This window comes from Ambystoma mexicanum, chromosome 14, assembly GCF_040938575.1.
Source record: "Ambystoma mexicanum isolate Mex_15411 chromosome 14, UKY_AmexF1_1, whole genome shotgun sequence".
NCBI classification, from domain to species: Eukaryota; Metazoa; Chordata; class Amphibia; order Caudata; family Ambystomatidae; genus Ambystoma; species Ambystoma mexicanum.
The window spans coordinates 91343262-91360956 of NC_090940.1; the positions used below are offsets into that span (position 1 = coordinate 91343262).

Below are 17695 nucleotides of genomic sequence, written 5' to 3' on the forward strand. Positions count from 1 at the left end.
ATGCTGCTAGAGGACACAAGAAGACAAATGTAACCATACAGAGGGCCCATGTGAAGGATGCACGAGAAGGCGCATGTTATGTGTGCATGTCTAGGCCCCACATGTGCCACCACCGTCGCGAACAGTGGCGGGTTACTTTCTATGTTCTCCACCAATCCTAATTCTACCTCACTTACTGCAAATATATATGCATATAACTAAATACTGTACTTGTTAAAACATAATGTATGAATAAGGTGCTCAAACTGGGTATAATCGAGACACATCCAGCAAAGTTTAAATGTATGTTTTGTATTGCTTTGAATAAGTATTATAGAGTGTTCAAATGTTTGTGATGTCTTTACCTAAATCGACAACACACGAGGGAGATACCTTTGTGAAATACGTGCAAGGCCATTCCCCCTCCCACCCTGCGAAGGCTGCCAAGGCATGAGAGCAGAGGCCGCGCTGCTTTACCTCCCCCAACCAGACTGGAGCCGCTTCAAAGATTTGTAACCCCCTCTGTAGCACCCAAGGCCGCCGCCCGCCACCTGCATTATTTACAGCACAGCAGTAAACCTCTGCCTGAACACACGCGCCCCCTCGTAAACCTCACAACCCACCGGACCATCTCAGACTTATGGCCCTGTGCAATCAGGACACCCAACACTTTGACAACACACAGCGGAACATCCATAACAACTTCTAACAAGGCAGAAAGACCTGTACCATCCGTCCCAGGCCCTGAAGCTTAGCCCCTTGACCTAAGGCCCCGGTCAACAGGACACTGGTAACCATGTCTTGACGTATTACCTCCAGGCCCCTCACAAGGTGCATTCCTCCTGTGTTGCATTAACCTGTAGTATAACCTATTGGAAGATTTACTAAAGAAGATAATATTGAAATGGCTGAATGACTGCGGTGTGCATGGCCTAGGGCAAATAAGTCAGGAAAAGACATTCATCTCTGACACTGGCCGCGATGGCACAACAACACCGCCCGGATGAACTCTGCCACCCTGCCAGGCCCAGCCCAACCCACGAGGCTGACCAGTGACGTCTTCCAGCCAAAGCCAACCACATCGCAGCAGCACCTATAGTTAGTCGTCGCCACCCAATCCCCTTGAACTTGTGCCCCCTATAGTGTGTAGGTTCTTATGACGTTTTTTGTAAATATATACGCCTGTCTTTGCTATTGTCAGACAGAGCGCTCTCGGAGTTTGCAGAGTTCTTTGCATGCCCTATTCTGATTGATAAACTCCCATTTACGCTCACCCGCACTCTGTCTTGGCCTTATTCCCATTTTGCTTTCACTAGATAGCACCAGAGTTATGATTTCCTGATGCAATGTTCTCTCAACCCACAATTAACCTAATTCTAACAACTAAATGAGATTTGCAAGATAAAAGAGGGTTCTGTTTTGGTAAAATTAAGTCGTTAAAGACAGAAAATCGGTTTGGAAAGGAAAAGACAGATTTTGCTTATACTAGTTTTAATGGCTAGAAAAGAGGAACGCCACCCGTGAATATAAAAGTTACGCTGCAGTTGTAACCCTTCACGCAGTGTACCTCTGTTCTTTAGGGAAAATTAATTAATTGAATCAAAATACAGGATGGGGTGAATTAAAGAATGGCGCTAACACTAGGAAATCCCAGACAAGATGCACAGAGAATTCCGACAGTTGGACAAATTAACCAAGGCATGGATAGAGTTGCTTAGAGAGTGGAACAAAGACAAAGGGTCAAGACGGGGTAGGCTGTATTGTTATGGGATGGGTAAATACTCACAGTCCATACTTGAGTTTGGGATTTTAGGACAGTCAACCAGGTTCTGGTAACCGCTCGGCGGGCGCCCCTTACAGCAAACAGCTGGGCAAGTCTGGTCGCTGAATGGCAAAGGTACAGCGGGCATGCAGGTAGTGGACTCAATAAGCCGGTCTGGTCACAGGATGCTACTCAAAATGGGTACCACAGCTTTTCCCACTGGTTATTGGGATTTTCAGTGGGATTTCTGGATCAAGGCCTTGCTGGAATAGGGTCAGCTATGCTTTGGTCTTGCAGTGGGATCTGGAATCTAGCAAGATGAATGTAGAATATCAGGATACGCAGGCGCTGGAAATTCAGGAGAGAGTGTGTCCAGAGTTCTGTCAGGCTCCCATATTTATAAGGCATGGTGACATCATAGAATGATATGGTGAGGCAGGCTTAAGCTAGGCACGCCTCTAACAACTGGATTGGGCAGGGGTGATTGTTACCGCCTTCCTGTGAGCTGGTTGGACTTTTAGAGACATGACATCAGCTTTATGATGTGGCTTTACAATGCATAGGATCATCCCACAGTTACTTTAGCTAAAATCCAGTTTTGATATAAATGGCACATTTTTACAGTTGTGGCATCTTAACAAATTACATAGGCAGATTACATATTTTACGCAGACCATGGCAGTCCAATACGCAGGTTTGTATGCCATTGTTTCACCCTTCTAATCGTTTTTCGTGATTTTAGTGAGAACCGCTTCACCCAAAATCCCACACTTTTAGGTGTGTGTGCATATTATCATAGGGCATATTTCTATAAATTTTTAACGTTCCATCATATGTACTTCCCCATGATTTACATTCTCCTGGCGTTTGTGTCCCATACATGCTATGGACGGCTGCAAAATCTTGTTTATAAACCACAAAAATCACATTTAAGCTGTAAAACTTTTACATTTCTGCGCTGTCCGGTTACAGAATTAACAGTCTTAAAAGTTTATTCCTCCAATAGTATTTTGAGAAAGATGGTCAAAAGCCTTTGTCCTTTAACTGGGACCAGCTACCACCAACTGTCAGTTTCAGCCCAGGGTGGGGGTTTCTAGATCTATTGTCTCAAGCTGAAGCCCAAACAAATGTCTGACAAGCGTGTGACATTTCTTTGTCTTGGTCCATTCAAAGTTTTCAAAGGTGGCAGTTAACAGGTAAGTGTCCTAGAATATAGTGTGGCTTCTTTTGGTGGGGGGGGAGGCCTCTCCTGTTTGTTAGCAACCCCCCAGCAGAAAACCTGTTTGGGCAGATTTCCCCAGTGTAGCCAATGCCATTTTTTTAAATTTTATTTTATAACACAAATGTGTTTCCCAACACAAACCCCTTTACATTGCTAGGCCAGGACAGGGCCTTATCCAACATACACTTTTAAAACAGGTATTTTTCTTATTTGCAAAAGTACATTTAAACACGTAATGAAGCCTGCTGTCATGTTCCTTTCAAAAGGTTGCATCTGAATTTCCCACATTTTTATGCAACCATAGCCAGTTTCTTTTATACAGCAATTTGTTTGAAACACAGATGCGCTGAAATTGACATAGGCCTAGAGAGCCAGGCCTTTTTGAAGCATTCATTTTTGACATTTTGTAGCCCAAAAGTCAAGCGATTTCCCGCACGGCTGAAAGTAAAACCTCTTTTGATTTCCCAGTTCTGAACAACAGCCTGTCATTCAGGGATACTGCTCTCTTCTGCTGGAGCACAATGTGAATATAGATGGACATGGCAGGGTCTCACTGATAAAAGTAGTGTGATGATGAACAGATGAACATAGCGTCAGGGCAGCATCCTTTTTCATGCAAAATATTCCCTTTTCAATGGGAATTTTTTAGCAAGCAGCAGAGAAGCTTCTTTTGGTGCACACAAGAACACACACTGGCACCTTTCTCGGTGTGCGCCCTGTTCCAACTCGCCCAATAGGTATTTGGCAAGATGGTACAGCCATCATTTTTCAGCTGCAAAATGCAGTTTTGATGCGGTGGTCCTCCAAGGAGCCAGCGCAGCCATTTTGCTGTTAACTGCTGCAGCTTGATCATGGATGGGGATTCTGCTGAGTGTGTCAATGTATCCCACAGGTGTAGGAAAAGATAATAGAAGTGCGACAAGACCAGAGAGAGAGAGAGAGAGAGAGAGAGAGAGAGAGAGAGTGGAGGGAGTAGGAGAGCAGGGAGTAACAGGATACAGAAAGAGAAAGAGGAACTAACTGGTCCAGAGGTAGAGGAGAGAGTGGGAGCAAGGAGGGATAAGATTAGGAAAAGGGCAGAGAGGACAAGTGGAAGAAAGTAAGTGTGTAAGGAGACATACATTCTCTTGAATATCATTGATTAAATTGGGGGACACCAAGAGAATATAGCAATCACCCTGCTCAGGGGTAGTACAGGGCTGCCCGCCAGCCTGAGCCTAGGTAGGCTCGAGCCAAGCGAGGGCACCCCAGGGTTCGTCCGAGGTATGAATAGTTTTTTTTTTGGGGGGGTCTCCACGCTTCTTGCACAAGCCCAATCTCCCGATTTAAAAAACAAGATGGCCACCACCATACTAAATAGAAAAGAGACATACTCCCTTTTCTATTTCTATTGTGGCACCAGTGGCAGCCACATGTGGGATAGATTGCCGCGACCATAGCACAAACCTCCAGTCCAGCAGGTAAGTGAGGGAAGGATGCGGGATGTCTCAAGGGCTTGGGGGGGGTGGGGACATGGGGAGGCAACAGGGAGAAGACTCCCTGTTGTGTATCCTTAGAAGGTCCAGCAGAGCAGGTGGTACCAATCTCTATTTGCATTACATCATCGGGAAATAGGAAAGCGTGGGATAGGGTGCCGGAAGCCCACAAGATGTCAAGGCTCGAGTTAGGGACTGCGCTTAGTAGGGTTAACCCGTAGTCGGCTAATTCCCCAATAAAACCCCTGGAACTGATGTTGCTGAGTTTTGTGGAATTATTCAAGCCATCCGTGACAGAACTTAAAGTATAATACATTGTCTGCAAAAAAACGTGTTTGTTGAAAAAAAAAAGGAATAGCCTGGAAAGGTATGAAAAGATGTAGAGCGAGCCTTCCGCACCAAGACATGTTGTTCAATTGTTAATAAGAAAGCTAAAGTAAATGTCAAATGTGACAATATTTTGATACCAAAACTTGGGGCAACCTTATCAGGGAGTATTTTCATCCAGAAAACTGCATTACTGGAGCCCCGGATGTTAAGTACAGGCTGCGTCCACATTCCATCCAGGAGCACGAGCAAGGCAAGCAGTCTCCATGGCCCTGCGTGGGTGATGTGTGCGGTGGGATCAAAGTGGGATCAAAGTGGACATAAACCCCTTGCTCATCAGCACTGTGGGTGCAATGTGCACATCTGCTAGCTAGAAAGTCAGCTCAGAGAGTTGTGCACCCGCTGCATAGACCTGAACCTAAATCGCAAAGAACAGGTTCGAATTCTGTCTGACACCACATCAAGCGCACTACTGCCTGCTGTTCAGCCCCTGCCCCTCCCTGCACTGCCCGCCCATCAGAAATGGACTGCCAACATTTTAAATCTTTGGTGGTCGATAAAATTGGGCATTACATTAAACGTGCTTATTCTTCAAGTGCCTAGAGGCAATTCAGTTGTGGATGTGTGAGCTCTAAATGGTCAATATTATTAGATATTATAACTATCACATCATATATTTTCTTTTCTTGACCTCCCGCCACTCGCTCACTCCATCCATCCCTTTCCCAACCCTCCTCACCCCAGCGTTCTAAGGTGATCACACTATCTTATTGTTACTGTCCTGTCGCTGGCTAGAATAATGCCCCTGCTATTAATTCAGAAGCAGTAGAATAAAGGGAGGAAAGCTTTTTTCCACTGATACGTTTTCCGCAAACACTCCAACTCCGCAGTATTATGGGAAATCTTGACAGGCACATTGTTAAATGTAAGGGAATTTCTGCTAGACCGGGCATTGAGTAGAAAGAGGATTTGTTTTATATGGCCCCTCACTATGTATTGATGATATGCGTGCAAGCTAAAATGGGCAGGATTTTTTATGTGTCCTCCTAATGATGACTTAGACCTACTTCAATTTTTTGGACAGTAGAAATTGTGACAAATGTAACAGCTAGTGCAATAAGGAAAGGTTTGCTTTAAACCACATCATAGAACATAACTCTAAGGTTGCAATGTTCTGTTTTTAGGTCCTTACCCAGAGACTGTGCAGCCCTTAGAGCAACACATCACGATTGTAGGCAGCACCAACAAATCAAAAAATCATTCATATAAGCTCTCAATTCCATCATGCTCGCCGCAGTTTGTCACCCTAAGGCTGCCATTCTTTTCCTTACCCTGAGTCACCTGACCCCGTCTTGAAAGCAAGTCATTATAGGCCAACGCGGCGACGCTTTGGCACACGGCAGCGTCTTGCAGGGCTCCAAACTGCAATCAAGCCCTGCTCTGGAAGATCAGAAGGGCAAAGAAAGCTCTTTCGTGTTCAAAAAGGGACTCTCCGAAAACTCCTTATTCCGTGGTCCGCGAACATTGCGCACTTTGCTGCCGGAATGCCGATAACCTACTAGAGAACATGCTCACGCGGAAGACGCCGGATGCTGGAGGATGTGCGTCCCTTGGGCTCTAGACAATGTCTGGATTGATAAGTGGGGGACACTGAGCCCAGGAGGCCAGCATAAAGCATGCTGCCACTTCTAGCTAAGCACTGCAGTCCAACTAGTCGCAAACCCAGACAACAACGCCATGACTTTGCTTCATTGTTATGTTATGTTATTTATTTTTATTTCTTGTATTGGTTTTTTCATAACGCGCTTTAATACCTGAGTTCGGTTTCTAAGCTCGGGTTCTAAGCGCGGATCCGGGATTCGAACCTCTGTTGCTCTTTGCTTCGTTGCCCCTGTGCTGTCCTCCGTTCATCAATGTTATTTTACAACAATAGTTTTTTATACTGTGCCAGTGTCAGCCTTTGACAGGAAGCAGACATAACCAGGTGTCTATGTTCATAGGTTTTATTGACAAGGATCAAAGCAATTGGCTCACGGTCCCATGAGGCAAGAGGAGAAGAGTTACAAAGTCATCCATTTCCCTGCAGTCTGCGTTAGTGTTGAGGACCCTTTGGAGAGCTGGCAATGGTTGAAAGATGAATCCCTGGAGCAGGATATGACCTCATCCATCCCGGAAGGCAGTAGGCAAGCAATGGTAGCTCAGGATGACTCCTTGGGATGCCGGCTCAGGGTCACATTTGCAGGTAGTATCTCTCCTGGGATTTGGAGCATGAGCGCTGGGGGCACTACCCAACCAGCTCATGATCATGGGTTTGAAGAGAATGCCAACTACGCTTTGTCATGCAATCTTTGTTTACTGCCCCACTGGTAAAGGAGTCTGGACCCTCAGGGAACATGGAGGCATCCCAGTCTGTGGCAGTGAGTAACCAGAGGGTTTTAAGGAACCTTGCGAATGTACCTGTGGGATTACCCTTGACTGAAGCTGCTGTCCCTGGGCAGGAGAGACACGTGGATCTGTGCTGATGCCCATGGAGGTCTTCATTGTGAGATACGTTTTGGGACTCTGAGACCACTAATGAGTCAGTGGCTTGGAAGTGTGACACCACCCTTCTCTCCAGGTTCCCCTTCTATATAAATCCAAATTCAGGGAGACACTGAAACAATGCCCTTTTTGGAGCGTGGATGTTCTGCACAGGTTCTCAATTTCTCTACTCAGGTCCACACCCCTTCCAAGCCACCAGGTATTCAAGTGTACTTCCTTTGAGTCTGCAGTCATATATTCTTTGAATTTCAAGGTCGTGGGCCTGCAAAACGTTGTCCAGTAGTATGTGTGTTGATTTGTCATCTCTGGGAGCAGGCTTTAATAAAGATATGTGGAAAACTGGATGGATTCTCTAGCCCTCCCCTAGAATACGTTTATATCTAGGCAGTCTCTCAAGTACTTCTGTCTATTAGGGACAGACCTACGAATCTAGAGTGGGACTTCTTGCTGGTCTGTGGTATGGCCAGATTCGTTGAGTTCAGTAATACTGACTAACCCGCACGAAAATATGCTGCTAGCATATGTCATTTAGCTGAGTGAGGTTTGCATGTTTGTTTGGCGTGACAAAGATGTCTTTGTTCACTTTTAAGTACTTCCTCTGTCTGACATGGTCATTGCTCACATGAGTGGCAGCTAGTGGTAAGTTAAGGGAAAGGATTTGTGTGTGATAAGCCTGCTAACAATAAAAGGGGGACAAATCCAAAGACGAATCTAAAACATTAATTTGGGAGAACATTGAGTCAACCATTGAGACAACTGCAGATATGTGTTCCAACAATGTGGCTATTGCTCCAATATGCAATTTAATCTTTCAGTTTACCAATCCATTTGAGGATGATAGTTGATGGAGCAGGCTATTTCAGTTTGGAACAAACAACAAAAGACTTTTCAAAGTCTGGCTATGAATTGACTTCATCTATCCAACACTATCTTGGTGGGTAGCCTATGACGTTTGTATACGTGTTACAAAACATACAAGTTAGAGTGATTGTCAAGGGACCACTGCTCTTGGTATGAAGTGATCTATTTTGCTGTTATAGTCAACAATTACGGTTATACGACTATATACATGAGACTCCTGGAGGATATTTGCGAAGTCTATGGATATATTTCTCAGTGGCAGGCAGTTATAGTAGGAGGACTAAAAGGCTTTCTTCGAGTCTTTCATGCTCACACAGGTGTTGACTCACTCCCCTAGAGGTCCATATGCAGTATTCTCGAAGCCATCACGCCCTGCACCCTTTATGAACAGGTGCAGAGTACTGTCTACCTATCCCCACTGATCCAACACCCTTTCATACACATTCCAGGTGTTGGCTAGAATGTTTCCACTCTGCCCAAGGGTAGAGTTACCAGATGACTCCATGTCACCAGGCACACAACACATTCCAATCTGAAGATGATTATCCGCTCCTGTTTTTTTCTTTGCCTTCTGGAACTTGTAGCCTGAATTTTAAAATGGGAAAAGTGCAACTACAAGAATGCAAAGAACACAATCAGGACTGGGTGAGCACCTACAGATTGGAATGGGTAATGTGGGCAACTACGCAGACACACTGGGCCTGATTCACAGAAGTATTTTATAATGGTGCAATCCCATCGGAAAATGCTGTATGAATCAGGCCCACCTTGTCCCAGTCCTGGGCTTTTATTTCCCCATCGGTTGCTTTCTAGGAGCTGTAGTGTTGGGTCATTTCCATTGAATACAATTAATTGCAGTAAAATTAAAGCAAAAAGAAAAACCAGCACTGGCGTACCATGTTTCTGCTGACATGGAGACATATGGTAACACTGCTCAAGTTTGCAGTCATTCCTCCTCTTTGGGTATTTGCATTTCAGTAACAACTGAAAGCTACATGAGCTGGACTCTTTCATCCTCCGGACCTCCACTCTTCAACAACAACTCCCAATGTGCCTTTAGGTTCTGCCTCACCAGGAGCCAGGATCAGGGAGCCCCAAGATCTGAAGCTTGCCAGCCGGCCGAACGCTTGTGGATAGAAAGCACACTCTTGTGGGGGGAAACGGTAGTCCTCAAATCCAACTCTTATAGTGGTGCAATTTTCTTTAATGCTTTGCACATCTGTACCTGGGCCACATGCATCTGTACCTGGGCCACATGCATCTGTACCTGGGCCACATGCATCTGTACCTGGGCCACATGCATCCGTACCTGGGCCACATGCATCCGTACCTGGGCCAAATGCATCCGTACCTGGGCCACATGCATCTGTACCTGGGCCACATGCATCTGTACCTGGGCCACATGCATCCGTACCTGGGCCACATGCATCTGTACCTGGGCCACATGCATCCGTACCTGGGCCACATGCATCCGTACCTGGGCCACATGCATCTGTACCTGGGCCACATGCATCTGTACCTGGGCCACATGAATCTGTGCCTGGGCCACATGCATCCGTACCTGGGCCACATGCATCCGTACCTGGGCCACATGCATCCGTACCTGGGCCACATGCATCCGTACCTGGGCCACATGCATCCGTACCTGGGCCACTTGCATCTGTACCTGGGCCACATGCTTTTATGGTTATTGTCTTTCTCTCTAGTGCTACATCCATTTGGCTGGAATAACGGAAAGTGCAGCAAGACAGGAGTGTGGTGGATTGACAGATTAGTGAATGTGTGGGTCTAACAACCGAAATAAAAATGACGTGCGGCAGATTAGGAGTGAGGTGCATTGACAAATAAGTGCGTGTGTGGGTTCCACAACCCGAATGACGGGAGGTGCAGCAGGTCAGGAGCGAGGTGCATTGTCAGACAAGTGTGTGTGGGTCCTACAACCAGAAAAAATGTGGTGCATGAGGTTACGATTGAGGTGCATTGACATATGTGTGTGAGTAGCCGGCCGGAATAACAAGAGTTGCATCAAACGAGGCGTGAAGGGAGTACCAGAAAAGGGTCTGTGGCCAATAAAACCGAACTAACAGGAGGTGCAGCAAGTCAGCAGTGAGGTGCAGCAGGTTAGCAGTGGGGTGCAGCAGGTCAGCAATGAGGTGCAGCAGGTCAGCGGAGAGCTGCAGCAGGTCAGCAGTGGGGTGCAGCAGGTCAGCAGTGAGGTGCAGCAGGTCAGCAGTGGGGTGCAGCAGATCAGCAGTACGGTGCAGCAGGTCAGAAGAGAGCTGCAGCAGGTCAGCAGTGGTGTGCAGCAGGTCAGCGGTGAGGTGCGGCAGGTCAGCAGTGGGGTGCAGCAGATCAGCAGTGAGGTGCAGCAGATCAGCAGTGAGGTGCAGCTGGCCAGCAGTGAAGTTCAGCTGGCCAGCAGTGAAGTGCAGCAGGCCAGCAGTGGGGAGCAGCAGGTCAGCAGTGAGGTGCAACAGGTCAGCAGTGAGGTGCAGCAGGTCAGCAGTGAGGTGCAGCAGGCCAGCAGTGGGTGCAGCAGGTCAGCAGTGAGGTGTAGCAGTCCGGCAGTGAGGTGCAGCAGGCCGGCAGTGGGGAGCAGTAGGTCAGCAGTGAGGTGCAGCAGGCCAGCGGTGGGGTGCAGCAGGTCAGTGGTGAGGTGCAGCAGGTCAGCAGTGGGGTGCAGCAGGTCAGCAGAGAGCTGCAGCAGGTCAGCAGTGGGGTGCAGCAGGTCAGCAGAGAGCTGCAGCAGGTCAGAAGTGGGGTGCAGCAGGCCAGCAGTGAGGTGCAGCAGGTCAGCAGTTGGGTGCAGCAGGTCAGCAGTGAGGTGCAGCAGGTCAGCAGTGAGGTGCAGCAAGTCAGTAGAGAGTTGCAGCAGGTCAGCAGTAGGGTGCAGCAGGCCAGCAGTGGGTGCAGCAGGTCAGCAGTGAGGTGCAGCAGTCCAGCAGTGAGGTGCAGCAGGCCGGCAGTGGGGAGCAGCAGGTCGGCAGTGAGGTGCAGCAGGCCAGCGGTGGGGTGCAGCAGGTCAGCGGTGAGGTGCAGCAGTTCAGCATTGGGGTGCAGCAGGTCAGCAGTGAGGTGCAGCAGGTCAGCAGTGGGGTGCAGCAGATCAGCAGTAAGGTGCAGCAGGTCAGAAGAGAGCTGCAGCATGTCAGCAGTGGTGTGCAGCAGGTCAGCGGTGAGGTGCGGCAGGTCAGCAGTGGGGTGCAGCAGATCAGCAGTGAGGTGCAGCAGATCAGCAGTGAGGTGCAGCCGGCCAGCAGTGGGTGCAACAGGTCAGCAGTGAGGTGCAGCAGGCCAGCCGTAAGGTGCAGCAGGCCAGCAGTGAAGTGCAGCAGGCCAGCAGTGGGGAGCAGCAGGTCAGCAGTGAGGTGCAACAGGTCAGCAGTGAGGTGCAGCAGGCCAGCAGTGGGTGCAGCAGGTCAGCAGTGAGGTGCAGCAGTCCGGCAGTGAGGTGCAGCAGGCTGGCAGTGGGGAGCAGTAGGTCAGCAGTGAGGTGCAGCAGGCCAGCGGTGGGGTGCAGCAGGTCAGCGGTGAGGTGCAGCAGGTCAGCGGTGGGGTGCAGCAGGTCAGCAGAGAGCTGCAGCAGGTCAGCAGTGGGGTGCAGCAGGTCAGCAGAGAGCTGCAGCAGGTCAGCAGTGGAGTGCAGCATGCCAGCAGTGAGGTGCAGCAGGTCAGCAGTTGGGTGCAGCAGGTCAGCAGTGAGGTGCAGCAGGTCAGCAGTGAGGTGCAGCAGTCCAGCAGTGAGGTGCAGCAGGCCGGCAGTGGGGAGCAGCAGGTCGGCAGTGAGGTGCAGCAGGCCAGCGGTGGGGTGCAGCAGGTCAGCGGTGAGGTGCAGCAGGTCAGCGGTGAGGTGCAGCAGGTCAGCAGTGGGGTGCAGCAGGTCAGCAGAGAGCTGCAGCAGGTCAGCAGTGGGGTGCAGCAGGTCAGCAGAGAGCTGCAGCAGGTCAGCAGTGGGGTGCAGCATGCCAGCAGTGAGGTGCAGCAGGTCAGCAGTTGGTGCAGCAGTCCAGCAGTGAGGTGCAGCAGGCTGGCAGTGGGGAGCAGCAGATCGGCAGTGAGGTGCAGCAGGCCAGCGGTGGGGTGCAGCAGGTCAGCGGTGAGGTGCAGCAGGTCAGCAGTGGGGTGCAGCAGGTCAGCAGAGAGCTGCAGCAGGCCAGCAGTGAGGTGCAGCAGGTCAGCAGTGGGGTGCAGCAGATCAGCAGAGAGCTGCAGCAGGTCAGCAGTGGGGTGCAGCAGGTCAACAGTGGGGTGCAGCAGATCAGCAGTGAGGTGCAGCAGGTCAGCAGAGAGCTGCAGCAGGTCAGCAGTGGGGTGCAGCAGGCCAGCAGTGAGGTGCAGCAGGCCAGCAGTGAGGTGCAGCAGGTCAGCAGTGGAGTGCAGCAGATCAGCAGTGGGTTGCAGCAGTTCAGCAGTGAGGTGCAGCAGTTCAGCAGTGAGGTGCAGCAGGCTGGCAGTGGGGAGCAGTAGGTCAGCAGTGAGGTGCAGCAGGCCAGCGGTGAGGTGCAGCAGGTCAGCGGTGGAGTGCAGCAGGTCAGCAGAGAGCTGCAGCAGGTCAGCAGTGGGGTGCAGCAGGTCAGCAGAGAGCTGCAGCAGGTCAGCAGTGGAGTGCAGCATGCCAGCAGTGAGGTGCAGCAGGTCAGCAGTTGGGTGCAGCAGGTCAGCAGTGAGGTGCAGCAGGTCAGCAGTGAGGTGCAGCAGTCCAGCAGTGAGGTGCAGCAGGCCGGCAGTGGGGAGCAGCAGGTCGGCAGTGAGGTGCAGCAGGCCAGCGGTGGGGTGCAGCAGGTCAGCGGTGAGGTGCAGCAGGTCAGCGGTGAGGTGCAGCAGGTCAGCAGTGGGGTGCAGCAGGTCAGCAGAGAGCTGCAGCAGGTCAGCAGTGGGGTGCAGCAGGTCAGCAGAGAGCTGCAGCAGGTCAGCAGTGGGGTGCAGCATGCCAGCAGTGAGGTGCAGCAGGTCAGCAGTTGGTGCAGCAGTCCAGCAGTGAGGTGCAGCAGGCCGGCAGTGGGGAGCAGCAGATCGGCAGTGAGGTGCAGCAGGCCAGCGGTGGGGTGCAGCAGGTCAGCGGTGAGGTGCAGCAGGTCAGCAGTGGGGTGCAGCAGGTCAGCAGAGAGCTGCAGCAGGCCAGCAGTGAGGTGCAGCAGGTCAGCAGTGGGGTGCAGCAGATCAGCAGAGAGCTGCAGCAGGTCAGCAGTGGGGTGCAGCAGGTCAACAGTGGGGTGCAGCAGATCAGCAGTGAGGTGCAGCAGGTCAGCAGAGAGCTGCAGCAGGTCAGCAGTGGGGTGCAGCAGGCCAGCAGTGAGGTGCAGCAGGCCAGCAGTGAGGTGCAGCAGGTCAGCAGTGGAGTGCAGCAGATCAGCAGTGAGGTGCAGCAGTTCAGCAGTGAGGTGCAGCAGGCTGGCAGTGGGGAGCAGTAGGTCAGCAGTGAGGTGCAGCAGGCCAGCGGTGAGGTGCAGCAGGTCAGCGGTGGAGTGCAGCAGGTCAGCAGAGAGCTGCAGCAGGTCAGCAGTGGGGTGCAGCAGGTCAGCAGAGAGCTGCAGCAGGTCAGCAGTGGGGTGCAGCATGCCAGCAGTGAGGTGCAGCAGGTCAGCAGTTGGGTGTAGCAGGTCAGCAGTGAGGTGCAGCAGGTCAGCAGTGAGGTGCAGCAAGTCAGTAGAGAGTTGCAGCAGGCCAGTGGTGGGGTGTAGCAGGTCAGCTGTGAGGTGCAGCAGGTCAGCAGTGGGGTGCAGCAGGTCAGCAGAGAGCTGCAGCAGTTCAGCAGTGGGGTGCAGCAGGTCAGCAGTGGGGTGCAGCAGGTCAGCAGAGAGCTGCAGCAGGTCTGCAGTGGGGTGCAGCAGGTCAGCAGTGAGGTGCAGCAGGCCAGCAGTGAGGTGCAGCAGGTCAGCAGTGGGGTGCAGCAGGTCAGCAGTGAGGTGCAGCAGATCAGCAGTGGTGCAACAGGCCAGCAGTGAGGTGCAGCAGGCCAGCAGTGAAGTGCAGCAGGCTAGCAGTGGGGTGCAGCAGGGCAGCAGTGGGGTGCAGCAGGTCAGCAGTGGGGTGCAGCAGGTCAGCAGTGGGGTGCAGCAGGTCAGCAGTGAGGTGCAGCAGGCCAGCAGTGAGGCGCAGCAGGCCAGCAGTGGGTTGCAGCAGTCCGGCAGTGAGGTGCAGCAGGCCGGCGGTGGGGTGCAGCAGGTCAGCAGTGAGGTGCAGCAGGTCAGCAATGGGGTGCAGCAGGTCAGCAGAGAGCTGCAGCAGGTCAGCAGTGGGTTGCAGCATGTCAGCAGTGAGGTGCAGCACGTCAGCAGTGGGGTGAAGCAGGTCAGCAGTGAGGTGTAGCAGATCAGCAGTGGGTGCAACAGGCCAGCAGTGAGGTGCAGCAGGCCAGCAGTGAAGTGCAGCAGGCCAGCAGTGGGGTGCAGCAGGTCAGCAGTGAGGTGCAGCAGGCCAGCAGTGGGGAGCAGCAGGTCAGCAGTGAGGTGCAGCAGGTCAGCAGTGAGGTGCAGCAGGCCAGCATTGGGGTGCAGCAGGTCAGCAGTGAGGTGCAGCAGATCAGCAGTGGGGTGCAGCAGGTCAGCGGTGGGGTGCAGCATGTCAGCAGAGAGCTGCAGCAGGTCAGCAGTGGGGTGCAGCAGGTCAACAGTGGGGTGCAGCAGGTCATCAATGGGGTGCAGCAGGCAAGCAGTGAGGGGCAGCAGGTCAGCAGTGGGGTGCAGCAGGTCAGCAGTGAGGTGCAGCAGATCAGCAGTGGGGTGCAGCAGGCCAGCAGTGAGGTGCAGCAGGCCAGCGGTGGGGTGCAGCAGGCCAGCAGTGAGGTGCAGCAGGCCAGCAGTGAGGTGCAGCTGGCCAGCAGTGGGGTGCAGCAGGCCAGCAGTGAGGTGCAGCAGACCAGCAGTGGGGTGCAGCAGGCCAGCAGTGAGGTGCAGCTGGCCAGCCGTGGATTGCAGCAGGCCAGCAGTGAGGTGCAGCAGGCCAGCAGTGAGGTGCAGCAGGTCAGCAGTGAGGTGCAGCAGGTCAGCAATGGGGTGCAGCAGGTCAGCAGAGAGCTGCAGCAGGTCAGCAGTGGGTTGCAGCATGTCAGCAGTGAGGTGCAGCACGTCAGCAGTGGGGTGAAGCAGGTCAGCAGTGAGGTGTAGCAGATCAGCAGTGGGTGCAACAGGCCAGCAGTGAGGTGCAGCAGGCCAGCAGTGAAGTGCAGCAGGCCAGCAGTGGGGTGCAGCAGGTCAGCAGTGAGGTGCAGCAGGCCAGCAGTGGGGAGCAGCAGGTCAGCAGTGAGGTGCAGCAGGTCAGCAGTGAGGTGCAGCAGGCCAGCATTGGGGTGCAGCAGGTCAGCAGTGAGGTGCAGCAGATCAGCAGTGGGGTGCAGCAGGTCAGCGGTGGGGTGCAGCATGTCAGCAGAGAGCTGCAGCAGGTCAGCAGTGGGGTGCAGCAGGTCAACAGTGGGGTGCAGCAGGTCATCAATGGGGTGCAGCAGGCAAGCAGTGAGGGGCAGCAGGTCAGCAGTGGGGTGCAGCAGGTCAGCAGTGAGGTGCAGCAGATCAGCAGTGGGTGCAGCAGGCCAGCAGTGAGGTGCAGCAGGCCAGCGGTGGGGTGCAGCAGGCCAGCAGTGAGGTGCAGCAGGCCAGCAGTGAGGTGCAGCTGGCCAGCAGTGGGGTGCAGCAGGCCAGCAGTGAGGTGCAGCAGACCAGCAGTGGGGTGCAGCAGGCCAGCAGTGAGGTGCAGCTGGCCAGCCGTGGATTGCAGCAGGCCAGCAGTGAGGTGCAGCAGGTCAGCAGTGAGGTGCACTGACCGATACGTGTGTGTGGGTCCTACGACTGGAATAGCAGTCAGGCTTGGGGTGGATCGATAGAACAGCGCGGGTCCCCATGGTGGCACAGCGGCGGCATGCTGAAGATTAGGATTCATGCAATGTGTGGCTTCCGGTGGTGCCGCAGTGGAGGTTTCTGTGGGCCAGGTTTCGGGTGTTTTGGACTGCCATGAGCATCGGAGTGATGCAACATTTGGGACAGGCTAGAGGCTGGAAAAGGAGTATTTCCTAAGAGCCTCCACTTCTTAGTGCCCCTTTTCCACCTCCTCCCCAGGCCCCCACCACTGTGTGTGTGAGGGAGAGAGAGAGAGAGACCGTGGCACTCATACATTTCGGGATTATTCCTTAATCACAAAAATGTATTCACAAATACATTGATATGATATGATATGTTTATTTATATTGGGCCTCTACACAATGTGTTTCAAAGCGCTTCATTCCAACTAATATTGTTCCGCATTTATCGAAATTAAAAATGTAGTGCTTAGATGGCTGTGGTGGGACCCTCACAGCGCTGAGCTCTTGTGCATGAAAAGGCAATATTGATTGCCCCCTTACAATCAGCTGGCTGTTGACATGAACATAATCTCTGCAGCCATTTAAACAACTTCAACGTGAAACACACTCCTTGTTTTTAGACTCTCTGCATTGTTCATGACTGACACCCTGGAGAGGCAGGGGAGAACCCCGCATTTCTGTTTCTTCTCTGCTTTTTGCAAATAAATACTGAAAGGAAACAGAGTCACTTTGCGAGGGTGTGTCGCCCCCAGTCTCCTCAAAACAGAAAGCAGGACCTACCGCGCAAAGAGAACGACGAGGGTGGCTCCGGTGGAGATTTCGCAGCACAACACAGACACAGATGATCCAGACGAGGAAGATGACATGTTCTGCATACGCAGTGCCCTCAGAGCAGGACAGATGCGACATGGGCGTCTCTGATGCACAGCAAACATTCAGGGCGGAGACACACCCGTGATAATAGGCCCTGGAGCGTCAGTGGATGTCATGTCGCACAACAATTCCAGCCAGCTGTGGAAAGCATGTCAACGTCAGCCCACCAGGGTGTCAATCCATGGGTTCATTTGTAAGGCGCTTATACAGCAAGTAAATTGTACTTCAAAGCGGCCACAGGGCAGCAGGGAGGGAACATGGGATTGAAAACAAATGAATACACTGCAGGATAAAGACGGACCTACTAGGCATTGTGAGCATTCATAGCGTGCAAGTGCAGGGAGAGGAGACGGAAGAGGGAGTGGGGGGTAAGTGCTGGAGCGCCCATGATCGTGAGTGAGCAGCAGATGGAAGTGCCCATTGTAGGAAATGCTAGGAAGCGTTCAGATGCAATAAATAGGTAAGGGCAGCCCTGCAGTGCCATAGGCCGGTGGGTGCTACGGAAAGTGCTGGGGCGGACGGAGGCTGAAGGCGATTGGGTGTTGGAGGCCAGGGCCCCAATCTCAGCAGCTGTGGGGTTAACAGAGGAGGGAAGAAGGGAAGGAGGAGGTGAAAAGGAAAGTCTTGCGGAGATTCCGGAATTTCAGGAGCTCCGGCTCAAGACGTAGAGGAAGGGGGAGGCTGTTCCACAAGAGGGAGTAAGCTGAGGAAAGAGATTGGCCTCAGCCCTCTGTTTAGTGAAACACTTGGCACACAGAGAGTTGATACCAGAGGAACATAGAGGTCTAGAGGAAGAGTATTTAGTAAGAGAAAGTTGTAGATAGCGTGGTCCCTGGACCCAGACAGTCTTGTGGATGATG

The 17695-nt window shown here is 52.3% G+C and overlaps 1 protein-coding gene across 1 annotated transcript in view; it reads left to right on the plus strand.

The window, feature by feature from the left end:
- Positions 1 to 15273, plus strand: part of LOC138527164 (uncharacterized) — a 67495-nt gene extending 52222 nt beyond the window's left edge. Inside the window, exons 3-8 of the mRNA XM_069638271.1 lie at positions 10255 to 10665; positions 11691 to 12110; positions 12173 to 12604; positions 12677 to 13075; positions 13138 to 13548; positions 14500 to 15273. Of these exons, the coding sequence (XP_069494372.1) occupies positions 10255 to 10665; positions 11691 to 12110; positions 12173 to 12604; positions 12677 to 13075; positions 13138 to 13548; positions 14500 to 15273 (2847 nt within the window). The remainder of the gene's footprint in view (positions 1 to 10254; positions 10666 to 11690; positions 12111 to 12172; positions 12605 to 12676; positions 13076 to 13137; positions 13549 to 14499) is intronic.
- The last annotated feature ends 2422 nt before the right edge of the window (positions 15274 to 17695 follow it).